General features: G+C 49.9%; 1 protein-coding gene across 3 annotated transcripts in view; it reads left to right on the top strand.

Moving 5' to 3' along the window:
• Positions 1–22,229, top strand: part of ESRRB (estrogen related receptor beta) — a 180,340-nt gene that overhangs the window by 132,576 nt on the left and 25,535 nt on the right. For all 3 annotated transcript variants that reach the window (XM_066342537.1, XM_066342535.1, XM_066342536.1), the window contains exon 3: positions 7,133–7,249. In XM_066342537.1, coding sequence (XP_066198634.1) covers positions 7,133–7,249 — 117 coding nt within the window. The remainder of the gene's footprint in view (positions 1–7,132; positions 7,250–22,229) is intronic.

Genomic DNA, 22,229 nt, shown 5'->3' with positions numbered 1-22,229 from the left:
ACCACGTGAAACATTGATTAGAGCACACTAAGCTAGTTGCTTTCGGTGTGTGTCAGGAGGTGGGGTGGTGGGAATGGATGATGGATGGAGCTTGCAGAGACAAACCCAAAGGAGCGTGTAGCCCTGCCTGGGACAGAAGGGAAGAGCAGTCACCGAGAAGACCATGTGAGCCCCGAGGCTGCAAACACGCAGTGGAGTTTGCCAGGAGGAGTTTCAGGTAGAGGGAGGGAGGAGGGCTGGGAGGCCCCATGCGGTATCCTGGAGCCTGTTAACTAGGGGCCAGTATAGGGGGAAAATTAGGGTGGTTGGGTCAGAGGGGCCAGTTCACAAAGGGCCTGGTCGGCTTTGCCCTGGAGGTTAGGTTTCATTCTTTATACAAAGAGTAGCAGTTGGACAATTTCTTAAACTTCTATTTTAAGTTAATGTTTCATTTTTGTCAAAATAATACGTGCATGTAAATTTAAAAAGTTTAAACGGAAGTGTAAATTGTATAATGAAAAATAACTCCCTGGCCCTATCCGTTCTCTTCCCTCCCGCCAAGACCTAGAAGAGTTAGCCGTTTAAAAAAATCTTTCTTTGAGCATTTATCTTCTTAGCGCTTAATATGATTTTACAGCTATACTTGACATTATCTTTTGATTTCCTGTTATGGAAGATGAAGAATTAGCTCCGATTGCGCAACCCATCCCACACACATACCCCCTTCTCCCATTGTATGAATATGGTTTAATCACAACGTTTGGTTAAATCTGTGTGCATGCTGCCATTTCCTCCTTGACTTTCCTCCTGGGTTGGGTCCCCTGTTCTCTGTATCCCACCTCTTTCAGGCCCCTCCTTGTTTGGGGAAAAGCCCATGTTGGAAAGGTGCAGGGGAGGTACAATGGTGGTGTCTCAGAGGTGTGGAAAGAGCTTTAGTCAGTTCTTCAGCCTGCATGTTAGAGTCCTACCTTGGCTTGGTAGAAAATTCTGGTTGAAAATAATTCCCACCCAGGATCTGGATATTATTGTTGCTTTGTCTTCCAGCCTCTAGTGCTTTGTGTCAAGCAATTTGATTCACTCACTTGGACAATATATGTGGAGGCCTCGCTCCTTTCTAGGGATGGTTCTAGGTGCCAGGAAACAGCAGAGAACAGAACAGAGCAGACAAGAAAGATAAATAAACTAAGTCAGGGGAAGAGTGCTCAGGAGAGAACAAACAGCAGCGAGTGTGTGCACATGGTGTGTGTGTGTGTGTGCATGTGCACATGGTGTGTGCGCGCGTGCACATGGTGTGTGTGCGTGTGCGCGTGCAAAGGTGTGTGTGCGCACGCATGCACATGGTATGTGTGTGTGCACATGGTGTGTATGTGTGTGCATGCACATGCACGTGGTGTGCGTGTGCACATGGTGTGTGTGCGCGTGCACATGGTGTGTGTGTGCGTGCACATGGTGTGTGCGCGTGCACATGGTGTGTGTGCGCGCGTGCACATGGTGTGTGTGTGTGCGTGCACATGGTGTGGGTGCGTGTGTGTGCGCGTGCACATGGTGTGTGTGCGTGTGTGCGCGCGTGCACATGGTGTGTGTGTGTGTGCACGCGCACACATCAGGAGTTTTTTCCCTTGTGGTTTGCAGAATGGTAGCCAATCTTACTCTTCACCCTTTGTATTTAATTTTAACTTGTTTTTTACTCCCTCTGAAAATATTTAGGATCTTCTGTTTTGACCTTCATAATTGAAATTTTATGATAGAAATCTGTGCTGTGTGCTTTAGGTCTTTTTATTATTAATTATTAATTTTACATTTTTGTTTTGATATGATTGTAGATGCCCATGGAATTGTAAGAAGCAATACAGAGAGATCCGATTCATGTAGATTCCATACGTGCTCCCCTCCCCCCTCATGTCACAATGGCACACTATCACAGCCCAAACATTGGCATTGATAGAATCCACTTGCCTTCCTCAGAGTTCACCAGTCATACACGCTCATGTGTGTGTGTGTGTTTCTATGCAGTTTTATCACTTTGTAGCTTCCTGTGACCACCACAGTCCAGATACACACAGGTCCATAACCTAGGACTCCTGGCACTGCTTTTTTTTTTTTTTTTAATTTTTACAGAGAGAGAGAGAAAGAGGGACAGACAGACAGGAACGGAGAGAGATGAGAAGCATCGATCATCAGTTTTTCATTGCGAGACCTTAGTTGTTCATTGATTGCTTTCTCATATGTACCTTGACCGCGGGCCTTCAGCAGACCAAGTAACCCCTTGCTTGAGTCAGATGAGCCTGCGCTCAAGCTGGTGACCTCGGGGTCTTGAACCTGGGTCCTTCTGCATCCCAGACCGACGCTCTATCCACTGTGCCACTGCCTGGTCAGGCCTGGCACTGCTTTTAATAGTCACACCACCTCCCCCTCTGCCCTTCCCCAACTCCTTGGCCTCTATAATTTTGTCCAGGACTTTTTTCATTCACTCTCCTGGGCTCTCAGCAGGCCTTTTGGTCCAGAAATTCATATTCTTTAGGTCTTAAAATTTTTCATCCCATCCCTCCTCCCTCCTCCCCTCTCTCCCTTTGTCATAACTTCCTCTCCACCATTTTCTCTTTCAGAGAATCCTGATGGTTTGATATAAAGCTTCCAGGATCAATCTTCTAACTCTTACATCTTCTTCTAGCCCGTTGTCCATCTCTTTGATTTTTGGTCTATTCTAGAGTAAGTAGTTCCTTGGGCAATTCTTCTGCCTTTCTCGTGGTTTCTGCACCTTTGAGTTCCATGACCCCTGCTTTGTACTTTTCTCTGCACTGCACGTTGCTCTTGTTTCCTAAACGCGGTAGCTTTTTCCTTCTTAGGTCAGCAGTATCCTAACAACTGCTTTTGGAGGCTTATTTCTGCTTCCTGGTTTGTCCTGGTTTCCTCCCACATGCTTTCCCCTTCTTTATTTTGATTAATCTTTCATATTGAAGGATTTTCATAAATGTATTTGTAATCCTTAACAGCCTTAAATGCAAATAGGTATAAAACACACAGAAGGAGCGTTCCCTTGGCTTATCTTTACCTGACAGGCTTTTCTCTGATGCTGTTCATTCTCCCAGAAAAGTACCCTACAGATTCCCATCTTCAGGTTGGGAAGGGGAGGGATGTGCATCTCGCTGCTAGAATGCTGGGAGTGGGCTTGGGCTGGGCTGGGCAGTCTCCCGTTCAGTGTGCAGTGTTCATTCATCCTCATTTCAGCCCCAACTCCCCTTCTGCCCTCCGCTGGGGTCCCTGGAGTCCAGGCGTCACTTGCGTACATTCTCCAGGGACCAAGTCGATTTTCCCTGTGCCAGTTGTGGGGAGACCCTTGATGGCAACATGGAGTGGCAGCTACCCCTCCCAAAGCACAGACTTCCAGCAAGTTCTGTTTCCAGCCCCATACCTCACTCCATCGCCTGAGTCTTGAGTTTTCAACACCTGAGGCTCTCTGAGGTTCTGCAGGACAAAGGGCTTAGTTCAAGGCTAGTCAACCTTTTTATCCCTACCGCCCACTTTTGTGTCTCTGTTAGTAGTAAAATTTTCTAACCGCCCACCGGTTCCACAGTAATGGTGATTTATAAAGTAGGGAAGTAACTTTACTTTATAAAATTTATAAAGCAGAGTTACAGCAAGTTAAAGCATATAATAATAATTACTTACCAAGTACATTATGTCGGATTTTCGCTAAGTTTGGCAGAATCAATCTTTATAAAACAACTTACTATAGTTAAATCTATCTTTTTATTTATACTTTGGTTGCTCCGCTACCATCCACCATGAAAGCTGGAACGCCCCTTAGTGGGTGGTGGGGACCAGGTTGACTACCACTGGCTTAGTTATTATCAGGATGCCCTTCTTTAGTGACTTCGGTTTCTACTTTCTTCGTTCTTCTGTGACAGTTCCCACTCCTGCACTGCGCTTCCCTGGGCTTTGGGGAAGGCCTGCCCGCAGACACAGGTGTGTTCAGGGTGCTGCGGTGAGCCAGAGGCCCGTCGAGGGGTTTGGCACAGGAGAGTTGCTAGCGTCCCCACAGAGGCAGCGAGGAAGGGGAAAGGACACAGAGGAGGCTAGCACATTAGAGGGGAGGTAGGAGAAGCTGAGCGTTGAAACTGGCTGAGGCAGGAGGCGTAGGAGGAGGAAGTATCGGGGAAGTGGGAAGAAAAGCATCCAGGATGCCACCTCCGTGCCTGACCTAGGCCGTGGGGTGGCCAGCAGCCCCTCGGCTGAGACAAGGAACACAGTGAGAGGAGCAGGCTGGGTGAGGGTGGGTTCAATTTGAGGAGGCGTGAGGAACGCAAGAGACACGACCAGCAGGTAGAGGGATATATGGGTGTGAAGAACAGGCAGTGAGTCCGGCTACCCACCTTGCCGATTCCGTGATAGCTGGCGCCAGAGGTGGAGATGAGATCAGCCAGCTAGTGGGGGAGGGGAGGGAGGAAGGGAGCGGAGGGCAGTGGACGCCACAGAGATGAAAGGGATAGTCCTCCAGGAGTGAGATAAAGAAGGGAATCCAATCAAGTGACTACGAGCCCAGCCTGTTCATGCCAGCAGCTTAAAATGGTGGCCGTTCAGGCTCTGATGTCAGCCAGCAGCCCCGTCCCTGAGCCCCAAGAGAGGACGCTGCTCCCTGCAGTTGTTCAAGGTCAGTGAGCTGCTGGGGATGCCCCCCGGCTTTCCTTCCCCGGGGCACAGGACCAAAGAGAGCTGACGGTGGGATTTCCCTCTGCCTCGAGTTCACACAGAAATCCAGGCCAGGCCTGGGCCTTCCTCCTCCCTCCCACAGGTGCACACGACATCAGCTCTGAGGTCTGGCTGTGGACGGCCCATCTGAATGTTCTCAAGTGTCAGAATGTGTGGCTAGCTTCAGGTGTGACACCTAGAAAAGACTGGCCCGGGAGTCTCCTGACTGGATGCGCCCTGGTAGGCCTGCCTGGGTGTAAAAACAGGCACAGGAACCTTGGTCGCTTGTTTGCCAGTGCCTGCATGTCACAGCCCTTACGCGCTTTCTGTCACCGAATCCACACATTGTTTTTTTGAGATGAGGACGTACCGAGCCCATTTAACAGATGAGGAACCTGGGGCCCAGAGGGGTTAGGTGCTTTGCCTGAAATAGAGTCTGCATACGTCTCTACAGTACTGGGCACACTGCCAGGTTAGAGCCCTGAATTTATGCTGGCCATTGACCATGACCCTGTCCTGTCACAGCCCATACCCACACCTGAGCTTGATGGTGGTGATTGTGTGTGTGTGTGTGTGTGTGTGTGTGTGTGTGTGAGAGAGAGAGAGAGACAGACGGACGGACAGCTGCCTCTCCCTGCTCCCAAGCTCTCTTAGCCCTCAAGAGACCACAGGGATTCTGATGAATTAATCTCATCACTTTATCGAGGAGGCACTTACAGAAATTACAAGGCACCAGCCTGGCTTTGCTGGCAGTCAGCCGCTGGGGCCATAAAACAAATTGAAAGGAACAAAAATAAATAAATAAAATTAGAACCCCCCCCCCCCACACACACACACACATACAAAGGGTCAAGAACATGGCTGAGTTCTTGTTGTTAACGCTCCGTGCTCTTGTCCTGGGAGCACACCAGTGTCAAATCAGCAGACACTTGTTGACAATAGCCCTGGGGAACCTGGGACCCATCCCCCTCCCAGGGATGGCCACTGTCTGTGCAGCTGAGACCAGGGAACGTGACAAGTTAGCGGTGTGTGTGTGTGGCATCCTGAGGCAGCAGAGTTACTGTGCCGGCTAAACACGGGCCACGCCGGGCCCTGGGAGCTCACCGCAGTGGTTCTGAGCAGAGACGGAACCGGCTGCCTGGGTTCACGTTCTGTTCTGCCGCCTCCTGGACTCCGCCTCCTGGACTCCGCCCACCTTGCTCGTCTGTAGGAGGGAGAGAAAGATGATCCCCTCCAGGGTTGTAAATGAAAGGTTCCATGTATGGAAAGCAAACCTGTAGCTGCTTCATCGTAAGCACTGGATAGTGTTAGCTCTCAGTGTGCACTGAGCACCTACTGTGGGCCAGGCACTTGAACTGCAGAGATGAGCTGGTCTGGACAGAGACAGATAGTTGTAACGCAGGTGATGGGATGGAGAAGGAACACCCACCTAAGTGGGACCTGAGGATGCAGGCAGGCCAGGCAGGGAGGTACAGCGAGCAGAGTGGGCTTGTCGTGAGCAGTCGGAGCAAAGGCCCGGACTCCTGATAACTGAATTCCAGGAACTGATAATCACGTAGAGCAACGGAGATGTTGAAGCTGCAGATGGGGTGGAGGGCAGATTCCACAGAGCTTCTAAGGCAGGACAGACTTGGGAAAATTAGTTTATGTGTGGGTTTTCCTCCTTTCTGTTTATCTTTTAAATTTTACCATGCTTATATGAATGTTGAAATTATTTCCTAAGAAACCACAGGCCAGAGTGACCTAGGAAGTAGTTAGGGTTAGGTATCAGAGGACAGGGACACACAGAATCTTTATCCCTTCTCTTCATGTCCCCTCCCGTCCTCAAGCCCAGGTTGACCTGTAGCCCCCCTCCCTGCAGGAAATGGGATGGAAAAGTTTGGGGCCAGCTGGGCTTCAGAGAGAGAGAGAGACCGGGGGGGGGGGGTCTCTCTAAGGTACCCTGAGCAAACCAACCTCTGGGAGCTTGTTTCCTCACCAGTACACAAGGGAGATAAGAGCCACTGAGCCATCTCGAGTGCCCAGGATGTAGTTAGCCACTGTGCCATTGGGACTCAATAGTTTTGTTACTTCTAAGCTCTTTATCAGTGGTGGAGCCTGGCTCGTGCGTGTTCTCAGAAAAGCCAAGAGTAAATGGTTCCCATATGCCACCTGGGGAGACCGGGGTACACTGAAATCTGAGGACAGCCCCTCAGTGAGTTTTGATGTCCCAGCCCAGTGGTTGACTGTTCTTCAAAGCTGTGGCTGCCCGGCCCATCCAGATCTCAGGAATTTGGGTCTGTATTTAAGAGACTTGGAAACATTGTGACAGCACCTCAGAGCACCTACGATGAGAACCCCTGCCCTCTGGGACCCTCGGCATGGGCGGTAATATAGGTCTGCTGGTTAATCCCCATCCGGCCTTTGGCCAGCGGGGTGGGGGCTCAAGATGGTACCTGGCAACCCTGTCTGTGTCTGGTTACAGGGAACATCGAGTACAGCTGCCCGGCCACCAACGAGTGTGAGATCACAAAACGGAGGCGTAAGTCCTGCCAGGCCTGCCGCTTCATGAAATGCCTCAAAGTGGGGATGCTGAAGGAAGGTAAGGGCCCCACACGTCCGCCGAGGCTTCACCCAGGGGTCCTGGGCGAGGCCTTCTCCCCGGGAGTCTCAGAGCCCTGGGAGGATGCCCACACGCTGTGGACTTCCTCAGGCCAGCGTACTGCACAGGGCTCTGTGGGCTCCCCGAACCCCAGGAGGCCCTCCGTGCATCCCAGGTTGAGACCCTGCCCCTGGAGTGTCCATCCTTCGCCTCTCAGCCCCCTGGGAGCAGGTTCGCAGCCCCCGGCTCCCGTCCAGCTCCCCACTCCTAAAGGAGACACAGGGCATCAGAAAAGCAGGAGTTGGACGCTCTCCATTCAGGACCCCACGTGGGCCCTAGGGAGGAGGCTTGGCACTCAGCAGAGGTCCTCCTTCTGGGGCAGCTGCCTCCGCCCTGCGAGAGACAGGCTTGAGATAGCCTTTCACCTCTCAGGAGCCCATGGCGGGGTGTGTGTGTGTGTGTGTGTGTGTGTGTGTGTGTGCACCGATCAAAGACAGTAAGAATGACGTATAATGCACTCTTCACCTGCAAAGGACAGCCTCTGCTTCCGGCAGGGGCCTAGGACGTGGCTCTCACCCGAGGATGTGACGTGGTTCTCATTATTTGGATAGTGCTGTTCTAGGTCTCTCCTCATCTTCCTTGGTGATCAGCTCCGGCTGATGGCTCTTGTGGGGGGCATCTTTTTGGGGGAATGGGTTGTGTGTGTTTCCCCCCTTCCCTAGTTTTGCAGGAGAGCTGGCAGAAATTCTTACAGCTCCTCTTTTGTGATTCTGGGCCCTGGGTCCTTGCGGAAGTGGGAGGAGGCAGGAAGCGAGGTGTGGGCTGGGGAGGGCTGGGGGAGGGGCTGGGGGAGAAAAGGAGGGGCAGGACTGGAGTGCAGCCGCCCACACCCACCAGGAGGGGGTGTCTGCAAGGCCAGCCCAGCCTTTCCGGGCCCAGGAGCACCCCTCCCACCCTCCTCTCCAGGCACCCTCCGGGGAAGAGGACCCAAACTGAAGATGCTTTGTCAGTTAGGGACTTGTATCTTCTTGTACTGTGGAAATCGGAGGTCCCCCCTCTCTTTTCCATGTCAGGCAGGTGCCCCCTCTTCACCTCAGCTCCGTCTGTTGTCTATACCTATAAAACGCAGGTTCTTGAAACGGTCCCTCACCCACCCCTGTGTCCACATAGCACATGGCTTTGTAACTGCATTTCTCCGTAGTCATTTCCGTTAACCCCTCTGTGATAAAGAGGACCAGCCAGTTGCTCACTGGGGAGCAAGTGGAGAAACAGCCCTCGTCCTGGATTAAAAATGGGCCGCATTGGCCCTGTGGAGAGCCAGGCTTTATGCTGGTTCACTGACTACTCAATTTTGGTCTTACCCTGCGGTGTGGCCCAAGTGAGTGTCTGAACTGGGCCCCTGACTCCTACGCCAGGCTCTTTCTGCTCTTCCAGAGCCTCCTGGGGTTCACAGATGAGGAAACTGAGGCACAGAGGCCCTCAGAAGCATGCTTTAGTGCTAGCCTCTTGACTTACCCCTCTGTATGTGTTGGGAATCAATCTAAGGGCATCTAAGCTGCAGGGAGGTTCCTTGCTCTTACATCTGTGAGGATGGGGGCTGCCACCTCGTTCTGGGAAACTGGCTATGAGGACACTGGGTCAGGCTGGGCACCAGCTGTCCAATGACCTTTCCTGTTTGGAGCATGTGGCCTCTCTGCTTACGGGTCTGTGGTTGAAAATCATTGCAGCACTTGGGGCTCTGAGAGCAGAAGGAGGCTGCATTGCCCTCAATGTGCTCCTGAATTTAAGGTGAAACTGAGTTCTGGAGGGATTGGGAACAATGACTCTCCCACTCTAAGTCACACAGCTGCTTTGAGAGGAGCGGGACCCAGAGCCTGGAGCGCCCCAGGGTCTGCCCCCCATAGATAGGTTAGAAATGAGAGAAGCTCAAATCACAGTCTACCTCCCCCCCCCCAGGACTGTAAGCTGAAAAACAGGGGAGGGAGAGGGAAAGATGAAAAAGTGGGGACCCCCACTCAAAACCCTTATACCATCTTGCAACACTGAAGAGTCTCTTTAGGGACTGCCCAGAGCTGGGAAGAGAGTGGGGGTACTTCCTGGTGGCCTCCCAGGTAGGGAATGACAAGGAGGATCCTCTCATGGTAGCGAAGCAGGTGGCCGAGGGCACAGTGGTCAGCAACAGCAGCCGAGGGACCCAGCCAGCCAGTTAAGAGAAGTGAGATGGATGCTATGTGTCCATGGACGACAGGGTGGGGGCGCTAGAGGACGCAGACCTGAGAGAAAGGCTGCCTGGGGTGGGGCGGCATGCAGGGTGGGCACCCGCCTTGACCAATCCCTGCTGTTAATAACCCTGCGGTTGGCCCAGGACATAGACAGGACACAGAACAGAGCACAGGACATCTTCTAATAGGCTGGCATCCGGGGGTACCCAAGGCTGTTTGCAGGAGAGGGCAAGTGTGCAGCAGTACACCTCCTGGGCCCAGCCCGGAGAGGCCCTTTCAGGAGCTCCGCCTGGAGGAGGAAGGGGCCGCCACCACGTCCCCCCCGCCCCCCGCCATGTCCCCAGCGCTGGCACTTCTAAATCCGAAGGGGGAAAGATGCCACAAAGGCTCCCGGAATGGACAAAGCAGAGCGCCTCCACTTAGTTTCCGTCCCGCAGCGCGGAGCTTCGGTGAGATCCTGGGATCTGGAGCTCCGCGGGGACTGGCCCCCTTAGGAGGCGCGTGCCTCATTGAGGAGCCTGGGTCCCTGCCAGGCCGCGGCTCTTGGCAGCTGCCCTGGCTCCTGCCTTTGTTTGGGTGTCTCCCCCCATCATGTGCAGGAGCCCAGGCCCCCGGGACCAGCGCAGGCTCCCTGCCTCCTCTGTCTTCCCTCTGGCTCTCACCTGACTCTGAAAGGCAAACCCCACCCAGCCTTCCCCGGGGCTGGGGCCCTGGGTCCTGGAAGAGGAGAATCCGGATGCCAGCCTCCCCTCCTCCCCATCACCTACCCCTCCGAACTCTGTTTCCCCTCCTCCAAGCAGCAGCTCCGGAGGCCTTTCATGGCTTTCCTTTTCTTACATAGAATAACCCCAGAGACCACAGCCTGATTTGGGGGATGGAGAAACTACTGGGGAAGAGCTCAGGCCTGGCTCCCATTGGCTCAGCCCCTACCCAGAGGATGCTGTTGGCTCTGGAATCAATGACGGTGGAATATGGGTGACGTCCAGAGGTCTGTCTTGCTTTAAGCAAACCCAGTATATGAAAATCTGTATTGGGGGTGTGTGTGTGTGTGTGTGAGTATTCTCTATATAAAGAATTGAATACAAAAACTGTGCCAGGCTAGGAGTCGGCGCCTGTGTCCTCGGGCCCTGCAGTGTTCTTGCTGTGTGCATCCTTCTCACTGACGCCCCTGGGCCTCCGTTTCCTCACCTGTAGCGCAAGGGTTGTAATCTGTTCTCATCAGCAGGTCAAGGTGGGGACCACATGCGACAATTCCTTGGTGAAATCCACTGTGGAATTGCTTTCAGATGTCAGCCTTCTGGGAATGTTGTGATAGTATTTGATTCAAAGATAGTCCCGCTTGCATTCAACTGTTCAGCGGCCCGCCCGCTCTCTGGATTCACAGGTGGGAATCTTAGAGGTGGTATCTGTCTTGGGTTGGGCCCCTGTCTGGGGTCTAACACCAGGATGAGAGGTTTCCCTAGGAACCGGTGGAGAAGCTCTCCCCCAGTAGGTGGGCTTCGCAGCCTGGCTAGAGTGTGGTCTGGCAGCCTCTGAGCTAGTAGAACCTGGAAAAACATGTGCTGCATTTCAGAGGGGTCCCCCAAGTCTTTAGTATAGCTCTGGGGTTTTAGCAACTCTCCTTAGACGGCTCATCCCTGCAAACTTCTCACCTCACTTAACCTCCCTCAAGCCACCAGCTTCCCGATCCCACTCCATTTCCTCCTCCACTCAGCCCCTGCCTGCCTTTCCCAAGTGTTTTCTAAAAGATATTTGATTTCAGTGAAAGCCAGGCTGACATTCATGCAATATGCTTTCACTGTCTTTGTGCTTGTTGGGAAGGCGGAGGGCTCCTCCGGGGATTCTGGGTAATTGGGTTAGTGGCCAGCTCATGTCAGGAAATTAAAAGGAGGCCCCGATCAAGTTCCCACTGCATGGGATTTAATGGCTTTGTATTTATAGAGTGTTCTGCCTCTAACCCATGCCAGAAATACCACTTTTCTGGCCCTTTGAATGAAGAAAGAGAATGAGAGATGGCTTACCTTTAAATATTCTTTTTCTTTTCCAAAATACATTAGTGTTCTGAAACAAACCAACTCTCCTGCACTTCAGAGAATAGCTGTGAACTACAGCCCAAGAACTCTGATGTATGTTTATATCCCCCAGACCACTTTCCATCCTACATGCACACATAGATGCACACACGCATCTGATGGCTCACAAGATCATCCTCTGTGGCCTGAAACCTCTGGACCACTCGGGCACAATGACCTGATGACCTCTGGCGAGGAGAGCGTTGATTGAAAGAAGTGTGGAAGATGATCTTATCTGTGCTGGTCCTTATCACTGCTCACTCAGGGCTTCCAGTGTTTCAAAGGATCGGGTAACAGGATTCGTGATCAGAAAGACCCAGGAAAACCTCAGCATCACCACTTATCAGCTCCTTGTGTGATTTATTGAAGCCTCTTCAAGCCTCCCCTTTCCTCCTCTGTAAAATGGGAAGAATAATAGTGGCCATTTGCACCTTGTTCCCACATTATAGGGAAAGCCCCTAGAGTTGAACCACAAAGCAGGATGCTGGTCATTGATTTGAGATAGATACTCTTCATCATGTTATAAATGATGTTACTCAGAATCACTTTTCAATCTCCTTGCCACCAACAGGTGGGCTTCACAGGAAAATGCTTCACATTTTCCTGAAAAAAAAAACAAAAAACAAAAAGTCAAGTGGGGAATTTCTTACCCATCTGCTATTGAATCCACAAACCTACCTGCTTATTTTCTGCAGTCGACCCAGTTAGATATAGCGCTGCTCCTATCAAAAGCCAGTCTACTCACCTGCACTCTGAATCGCTCTTCTTAATCAAGGACGTCACCCTTAGAGTACCATCTCTGCTTCCAGCATCATCGAACTCTTCCCCACTACTGGCGCATTCCATCGGCACTAACATGCTTTTGTTCTCCCGTTACAAAAACAAAATTAAGATGCACAATGCTATTTTGACTCTTTTCTCCTGTCAGCTACTGAGGCCCTACTCTGCTCCCTTTCTCAACAAAACTTCCCCCAAAGAGTTGACAACACTTACCATATCCACTTCCTTACCCCATCCACTTTTTAAAGATTGATTGATTTTTTAGAGCGACAGAGAGGAAGGGAAAAGAGAGAAGTATTCATTTGCTGTTTCACTTAGTTGTGCATTCATTGGTTGCTTCCCATGTGTGCCTTGACAGGGGGTCAAACCTACAAGCTTGGCATTTAGGAATGATGTTCTAACTGACTGAGCTAACTGGCCAGGGCCCCCATCCATTTTTTAAAAAAGCTTTCTTAAAAAGGAAACAGTAAGTAGATACAGAAAAATATTTATAGTACTGCATATTATATTAGCTAGGGTAAGGCTAAGCTATTGAACAGAGAGAGAGAGAGAGATAACTTTTCTCCCTCAAAACAAAACAAAAGCCTCCAGAAGCATAAGAAAAATAAAAGTTTAGTTTTCTCTCATCTCTCATGTAACAGTCCAACAGTCCAAGGTATTCTGGGATTGACTGGCAGCTTGACCATCCTTAGCAAGTGGCTTCCATTTGTGGACCCAGCCTTCCATCTCCTAGTAAGAAGGAAGAAAAGACTATGCCAGATCATTAGAAGGGCGGGACCCAGAAGTAGCACTGGCCCTTCCATTCACAATCCATTGGTGGAACCTGGTCGCACAGCCATACTGCTTTGCAAAGAATTCTGGGAATTGTAGTCATTAGCTGGTATACCGTGTACCCAGTTAAAATTCTTGATATGGAAAATGGAATAATATATTTCAGAGGATGAGCATTGTTATTTGCCAAAAATATATTTGAAGTATGAGAAATACTGATTCCTTCTATCCAGTGTAAAAAAAAAAAAAAGAAAGAAAATCACCTTTACATTTGAGATTCCCTCTGTGTTCTTCCTCATTTTCGTTACCCTCAGATGTAACCGTTATCCTGATTTTGCATTATTTTCCCTTGACTTTCTTTAGTGTTATAACGCTTTTGTTTTGTTGTTGTTTTGTTGTTGTTTTTTTTTATAGAGACAGAAAGGGATAGATAGGGACAGACAGACAGGAACAGAGAGAGATGAGAAGCATCAATTCTTTGTCGTGGCTCCTTAGTTGTTCATTGATTGCTTTCTCCTATGTACCTTGACCTGGGGCCTTCAGCAGACTGAGTGACCCCTTGCTCAAGCCAGCGACCTTGGGTCCAAGCTGATGAGCTTAGCTCAAACCAGATGAGTCTGTGCTCAAGCTGGTGACTTCAGGATCTCAAACCTGGGTCCTCCGCATCCCAGTCCGATGCTCTATCCACTGCTCCACTGCCTGGTCAGGCACTAGTGTTATAATGTATTTGTATGTCTAATGATTGCTTTTTAGTTTTAAATGAAATTATACTATGCATATTCTTCTGCATCTTGATATTTTAGTCATTGTTTCTGAGGGAAGACTTCTGTTTGCACAGTGCTGTGACTTATTTATTTTCATTTCTGGATTATGGAAGTCAACCAGATAGTAAATATTTTAGGCTTTGTGGGCCAAAAGGTCTCTGTCTTAACTACCTAACCTGCCATTGTAATGTGAAAGCACCACAGACAACAAGTAGTAAGTGAAGGAGCAAGGTGGCGTTCTGTAAAACAGGCAGAGGGCTGGGTTTGCTCACAGACTGTCGTTATGAACTCCTGCTGTGCAGTATCATTGCACGAGTGTAACAGAGATCGCTTGCCCTTTCTACTGCTGATGGCCATTTGGGCTCAGGCTTTGCTGTTTCCCACAGCGCTGTGCATGTGTTTCTTGGTGCACATACTATATGTAAGAGCGTACAGGCTTGGATGTAGAAGTGCCACACAGTACATCTTCAGCTTTAAGAGATGATGTTACACTATTTTTTATTTTATTGTATTGATTTATCACTTGTGTTTGAATGTTCTGACCCGTAATCTTAGACCTCCAGCTCCAACTCCTTCCCTGCATTTCTGACTCCAGTATCTAACTGCCCTACTGGCATCTCCACTTGGGTCCCTTACAAGGCATCACAGACTCTGCCAACTTACCTTCATCTCTGTGACAATGACCCTGGACCAGGGCAGCAGCAACAGCTTCCAAACTGGACTTCTGATGTCACCCTTGGTCCTATTCACCTAACTCCCACAGCAGCTAGAGCGGTCTTTTAAAACACGAATATGATTCTGTCACTTTGCTTTGCATTATTTAGGGACAACATTCTATTGCACTTAGAATAAAAGGTGAACACTTTGGTCTTTAAGACCTTGCACGATCAAGCTTCTCCCACCTCTTCAGTGCCGTCTTGCACTGTTCCTTTCCTGCCCCTCTCCCCTACTCACTGTTGGAGCCTCACCAGCTCGCTTTTGGTTCTCCAGCATGACAGATCTTAGGAGGCACAGGCTGTTTCCTCTGCCTGGAATGCTGTCCCCATGGCTGGCTCCTCACCCTCCAGCCTCGGTTTAAATGTCCTCTCAGAAAAGCCTTTCTTCTCACTTCATTACTTTCTATTGTAGTCCATTGTGTCTTTCCTTGAAATTCTCCCAGTCTGAAATGATCTTTTTTATTCTTTTGTGTATTTGTCGATTTGTTCATTATGACAGCCTCTCACACAATTGTTTTTGATTTAGGAACTTGCACGTCTCTGAAAATCATAAAACACAGGCAAGTACTGACATATATAACATGTTATTGACAATTTAGGAGCTTCATGGAACCCCTGAAGCTGGATTGAGACCTGTTGTTGCAGAATCAGACTTTTAGAGATAGAAAGGACCTGTGGAACCATTTAGACTCCAGAATGGCAAAGTGCCTTTAGTGGGACTGTCGTCTATGGGGTGGAGAGTTGCTGCCGAGAGTACACAGTTGAAAACTTTCTTAGGAGCATCTGGGATCAGTAAGTCAAGATGTCCATGATCGATTAGTAATGTCTGCCACAGACTGGGATATGGAGAGCAGTGACTTCTAACTGCCGATAGCGACTTGCCATGTCTGATCTGGTGCATCTGAGTTTAAGCGATTTGCCCAAGATCACACACTTAGTAAATAACAAAACTGGTGGAATCTAGTCTCCAGGGTTATGCAAGAGTGCCTTCTAAGAAACCCATTTCAACTCAGTGGCTTGGACAGTAGCAAAGCCCATAGTCCTTCCGCAAAGAGGGAAAAAGAGGAAGGAGAGCAAGGGGAGGCTGGGCTGAAATGACTTTTCCTTAGGGGCTGTATAGTTTTGGGGACTTCTTGGCAGCTGGGAATGCAGCCATAGCACAAGCTTGCCAAAATGTCCTTGGGGATATGGTCCCCTGGGTGAGAAGGATCACCAACATAGAGCAGCATGAGATGGACACGTCTCTAATAGGAAAGAGGGTCCATCCCTCAGCACTGTGTTACCCACCCTGGTGCCATTGGCACAAGTCCCAGAATATTAGGCAGCATGCGTGTTTCTCTGCCTCTGGGCTTTCACTGAGTCTGGTGTGAGGCACTCTTCACCATGATAACATGGCACCAGGGTAAGAGGCAGCCCCAAAGAGCTGTCCTTTCTGAGGTTGTAAAGTGAGCTTACCTGTCACGCAGAAATCCCTGTAGGATAAGTGGCTGAAGGCAGCCCACATGTGCAGAGGCAGTGGGTGAGTGGTTAGGGCATTCTGCTGGGTCCCCATCAGCATGCCCACGTGACCCATGATCTCTGGGCTCCCAGGAACCCAGGGTACCCACATTATCCTTGGGTGGTTTTCTCCTCTTCCTGGAGATGAGTCAGTTATCATTTGATAGAACATCGAGGCAAAGAGTCAACTGCCTAACCCCCTGGGAAGAGCATGGGTCAGATGAAAGTGTTGGGTGAAAAATAGGTTTGGCACAGTGCTCCCCAAACCTGGCAGATAATCAGAGTCCTTAGAGGAACTTTGAAGAACTACCCATTCCTGGACATCACCCCAGAGTTACTGACCCAGGGTAATTCCTCAAGTCTGTCCAGCTCACAGGCTTTCCAGGGCAGTCTCGGATGATACAGGACAGGTGCTCTCAAGTGCAGGGCAAGGGAGGTAGGACCGGGAGGTAAGGTTCAGGTCCTTCCTCTGACATTTCCTGGCTTTGTGACCATGAACAAGCCACCTGGCCTTTCTGAGCCCCAATTTTCACACGGGAAAAGAATAATCAGGTATCCTACCTTCCTTAACGCTGTTATACAGATCAAAGGAGCTATGGAAATGGCTTTGTAACCCGGGAAGCATCACATACACGTGAATCTGCTTATATCATTAATATGCCAAGAACGCTGACTTTGAGGGAGGGGCGTGGGATTTCTGGGTAAGGGGAAATATGGGGTCTTGACGATGAAAGCTTTGAATGTCAGGAGAGATCCTGTTCTCAGCTGTGGACGGCAGCCCTGCAGAGGAGGCAGGAGAAGGACGTGGGCATGCTGGCCTTGTGTGAGCCCTTCCTGTGGGAAGGGGAACGTGACAGGGGCGACGCCCGGGACAGGCTCTGCGCCAGGTGCAGGCCCACACTCTTCAGATCTCTTACCGGCTATTTTTAGTGTCTGGGTATAAACGAAAGAAATTGAAACTGCCCTCTGCTGCTGCCACCCCTGCACACTCGGCTATTTTTACTTCCGAAAGACTGGGCTCTCCTCCAGCTTAGGGAGGGAAAGAGAAGAGAGGTGGGGTGGGGGTGGAGAAGCAGGCATTATTTTACTTCCATTAAGAAAACAGGCAGAAGCCCGACCGTATCAAGTCAGCAAGTGGACATCCGATCCAGGACGTGGCAGCTGCCAGCTCTGGGCACTCTGACGTGCCTGCAGTGGGTTGAAGAGGTCAGCAGATGAGGCAGGGGTTGCTGAGAGGCGGGGGAGCCCCGCTCCCTTCCGCCCAAGGAGTTTCTGCTTGGGGGTGCAGGGGGCTGCAGCTTTGCCCTTTCTTGTACCCTAAGCTGGGAGGTGGGGTTGGGCACTGCAGACCCAAGGATGGCAGCCCAGTGATGAGACAGGTGGAGAGTTTGGGGGGGGGGGTCTATGTCCTCGGGTTGGACAGAGGCAGCCCCTCGGCCCTGTGGGCATATTCAGGAGAGTGCCTGTGTCAGAGCTGTGCGCCCCTCCGAGAAGCACGACCTCTCAGAACCTGAGTTTCTTACGGGTGTTTGTCTAACACAGCTGGCCCATGGCAGTTATAACTAAGGAAGCAATGTTTCTCTCTTCCCAGGAAAAGCTGGCAGTTCGAGCCAGACCCTTCAATACTCAAATGAAAGGAAGGAAATTACTATCAAGTGCCCACTTGTGTGCCAAGCAGTTTGCTATGTTTCATACATATTATGTTATTTAGTTTCACTAACCTGAGAAATGTGAAATATTTTTAAAAATCTTTTCACAACTTTATTGAGATAGAATTCACCCCTTAAAGTGTACAAATCAATGGTTTTAGGTCTATTACATTGTTGTTTTCTAATTATGGCAACATAGACATTGAAAAAATTCCATTTTAAAAATCATTTTAAGTGTACAATTTAGTGATATTAAGCACATTCACAATGTTTTGCAACCATCACCACTATCCACTTCCAAAATGTTTTCATCATCCCAAATAGAAACTCTGTGCTCATTAAATAATAACTCCCCGTTCTCCCTTCCCCCCAACCCCTGGTACCCTTCGATCTACTTTCTGTCTATTCTAAATAGTTCTTATAAGTGAAATCATACATCTCTCATTTTGTGTCTGGCTTACTTCACTTAGTGTATAATGTTTTTGTTTTTTAAGTATAATTATTTTTTTCCATTTTTCCGAAGCTGGAAACGAGGAGGCAGTCAGACAGACTCCCACATGCGCCCGACCAGGATCCACCCGGCACGCCCACCAGGGGGCAATGCTCTGCCCCTCTGGGGCGTCGCTCTGTTGCATCCAGAGCCATTCTAGCACATGAGGCAGAGGCCACAGAGCTATCCTCAGCGCCTGGGCCAACTTTGCTCCAATGGAGCCTCGGCTGCGGGAGGGGAAGAGAGAGACAGAGAGGAAGGAGAGGGGGAGGGGTGGAGAAGCAGATGGGCGCTTCTCCTGTGTGCTTTGGCCGGGAATCGAACCCGGGACTCCTGCACGCCAGGCCGACACTCTACCGCTGAGCCAGCCCGCCAGGGCCTTAAGTATAATATTTTTAAAGCCCATCCACGCTGTAGCATGTATCACAACTTTATTCCTTTTTATGACTGAATAATATTCCATTGTATGGATAGTGCCACATTTTGTTTATCCATTCATCCGTCAGTAGATAGTTGCATTGCCTCACCTCTGGCTACAGTGAATGATGCTACAGTGACGATTGGCATACAGATGTAGCTTGAGTTCCTGATTTCACTGTTTGGGGGTATATATCCAGAACTGGAATTTCTGGGTTGTATGATAATTCTGCTTAGCTTTTTGAGGGACCACCAAGCTGTTTGCCACAACAGCTGCGCCAGCTGATATTTCCGCAAGTAGTTAACATTTTTTAGTTAATCTTTTTATTTTAAGACGATTGTAGATTAACCTGCAGTTGTAAGAAATAATACAGAGAGAGTCCGTGCGTCCCTTACCCAGTTTCTCCTGATGGTAACATCTTTGTGAAACTACAGGACAATATCATAGCTGACTACTGATTTGACTGCATCAATCAAGATATAGGACAGTTTCAAGGGTGAAGTAGTCTTAATATTAATAATATTCAAAGCTAACACTTCTTTAGCACTCAACTATGTGTTCATCTATAATATTTTAAGGGCTATACATGTATTAAATCATTTAATCCTCAACAACAATCCTACAAGGTAAGTACTATTATTATTCCCATTTTCCTGGTGCAGAAACTGAGGCACAGAGAAGTGAAGAAACAGTAAAGAGTAGAGTCAGGTCTGACCCTGAGCCTAGTGTTTTCTTCTGCTCCTTTGGAGGCAGAAACATCTCTGGGCCTCCACACAGTTGCTTCTCTCAAATAACACTGTCACCAGCCGAGCATGGGCAGCCACAGTCAGGGTGGTGGTAATGATGGACAGTCAGGGTGGTGTTAATGATGGACAGTCAGGGTGGTGTTGATGATGGAGCATCTCAGCACGGACATGGTTGCTCCCTCTGTTCAGCTTGTCATCTTGGTCAGGGCTGGGCAGGGGCAGGCATGAGAACTGCAGCTGCCTTCAGAGGTCGAAGACCAGGAAAGGACGGAAGCGGTGGGAGTCAGGAATAAAGACCCCAAGGTCCCTGCTCCCTCATCTCCTGTGGTGCCTCCAGGAAGCAGGCCTTGCTGGAACCAGAGGGGAAGGGGTCCCGGGTGACAGGCAGGGCCGACAAGAGCAGAGAGTGGAACTGCAGGAGCGAAGGAGGCACAGCCCCTGCCCCCGCCCCTGTCCCCACCGGCACAGCAGGCTGCTCGTGGGGAGCTGTCACTGGCTCTGACAGTGTGGATGCCACAGTAGGGGTTTTCAGCAGGTCATACCCATGTGATTCTCAGTCGGCCTCCGGGCAGGACTGGCTCACCAGCCCCGAGGGAGGCTGTTCCTGGCTGAGGTCACACAGGCTTCCATGTGCTGTCAGGGGCCGCTCTGGGGGCGCCATTCAGGCTGACTTCTAGGTGAATGGTGCCCCAGGGAGCGTGCGATGTGGTCCCAGCCCAGGGTCTCTCTGTGGCCTGTCTTCTTCTTTTTTTTTTTTTTTTTGTATTTTTCTGAAGCTGGAAATGGGGAGAGACAGTCAGACAGACTCCCGCATGCGCCCGACCGGGATCCACCCGGCACGCCCACCAGGGGCGACGCTCTGCCCACCAGGGGGCGATGCTCTGCCCCTCTGGGGTGTCGCTCTGCTGCGACCAGAGCCACTCTAGTGCCTGGGGCAGAGGCCAAGGAGCCATCCCCAGCGCCCGGGCCATCTTTGCTCCAATGGAGCCTTGGCTGCAGGAGGGGAAGAGAGAGACAGAGAGGAAGGAGGGGGGGGGTGTGGAGAAGCAAATGGTCGCTTCTCCTATGTGCCCCGGCCGGGAATCGAACCCGGGTCCCCCGCACGCCAGGCCGACGCTCTACTGCTGAGCCAACCGGCCAGGGCCTGTGGCCTGTCTTCTAACACGAAGACTCCTGGCATGTTGAGACGCAGGATGCAAGTGGTTGAGAGCCTGGGCTCCATTCCTACTTGTATGGCCTCGGCAAGTTACTCAACCTCTTTCGGCCTCACCTTCCCCATATGTAAAATGGGGTAATAAAAGAAGCTCCCTCGTAGAGTGATTGCAACCCCTAAGTGAAATACAATGCTCAGAGCATGGGGCAGCACCTGCTAGCAACTGGTCAGTAGACGTGAACTGCTTATCTTGTGTCTACAAGATTTAGGGGTTATCCCGTTGCCAAGGAGGTAGCTCCTTCTCCGGTCTTGAGCGCCACCGAAGGACTCCCTCAGCCCAGGTGCATGTGCCCAGTGATTATCTTTCTTCTTTCTGTTCATGGCATACTTGTGGACACTTAAATTTTGGCTTGCACATGTAAAGAGATTAGACCATGTTGAACAGTAGTTAAAACAAAGGATATGTTTATTACAGTATTTGGAGATCTGGTATATCTTACAGATAAATATATTTTTTTTAATTTTTATTTTTTACAGAGACAGAGAGAGAGTCAGAGAGAGGGATAGACAGGGACAGACAGACAGGAATGGAGAGAGATGAGAAGCATCAATCATCAGTTTTTCATTGCGACACCTTAGTTGTTCATTGATTGCTTTCTCATATGTGCTTGACCGTGAGCCTTCAGCAGACCGAGTAACCCCTTGCTCAAGCCAGTGACCTTAGGTGCAAGCTGGTGAGCCTCGCTCAAACCAGATGAGCCCATGCTCAAGCTGGTGACCTCGGGGTCTTGAACCTGGGTCCTCTGCATCCCAGTCCGACACTCTATCCACTGCGCCACCACCTGGTCAGGCATTACAGATAAATATTATTAATGCTTGTTTAAATTCAGAAGGTATCAATAAGATGATACAATCCAATAATCCCAGGCAGTAATTGTAAATTAATTAGCATTCTAATGCGCCCTGAGCCCACTTTTTAGATATTTTGCTAATATAAGAAGACAAACAATAAGGCAACTCTCATTTCAAGTTCAAGTCTCTTTTCTTTTTTTTCCAATTTGGTATTTGTAAGACTGAAGCAAACTAATTTAAAAGTAATTGCCACTGTATCAGTGAAAACTGCCTCTGCCGAAGTTGCAGAGAACTTGGCTGCTAGTGGCCTGAGCACTGATAACTGAGATTGACTTCCGCCCTAACAGGAAGTCTGCAGATGGCAGTGCTGGCGTTGCACGGGCTTCTCGGGCAGCATCGAGGGCTCAGGCTCTTTCTTCGGGTGTTCCGTGCTGTCCCACATGGCTGCCTCATAGTTACAAGGTGGCTGCCACAGCTGTAGGCTTCACCTTCCAGGTCAGGGTAGGAGAAAGGCAAAAAGAGCCACATCAATGTGTTTATCTCTTTTATCTGAAAAGCAAAACCTTTCCCAGAAGCTGCCACCACCATGGACTTCCCCTTACACCCCATTGGCCAGAACCAGGTCATATGATCAACCCTTATTACCAGGAAAACTAGGAGAGTGGGGAACAGGATCATTGAGATTAACTAGGGCACATTGTCTCCACTAACAGAAACCCGGTTTTGTTATTACAAAAGAAGGGGAATGGAATGGAAACTAGGTAGATAGCTGACAATGTCTGCCAGACCCGGTTGTTAGAATTTGGTGATCCACTCTAAAGGGATTCATGAGCCAACATTTTTTATTTTA

This window comes from Saccopteryx leptura, chromosome 6 (assembly GCF_036850995.1).
Source record: "Saccopteryx leptura isolate mSacLep1 chromosome 6, mSacLep1_pri_phased_curated, whole genome shotgun sequence".
NCBI lineage: Eukaryota > Metazoa > Chordata > Mammalia > Chiroptera > Emballonuridae > Saccopteryx > Saccopteryx leptura.
Note: the sequence above shows the minus strand (reverse complement) of the source record. Positions and strands in the feature narration are given on the sequence as shown.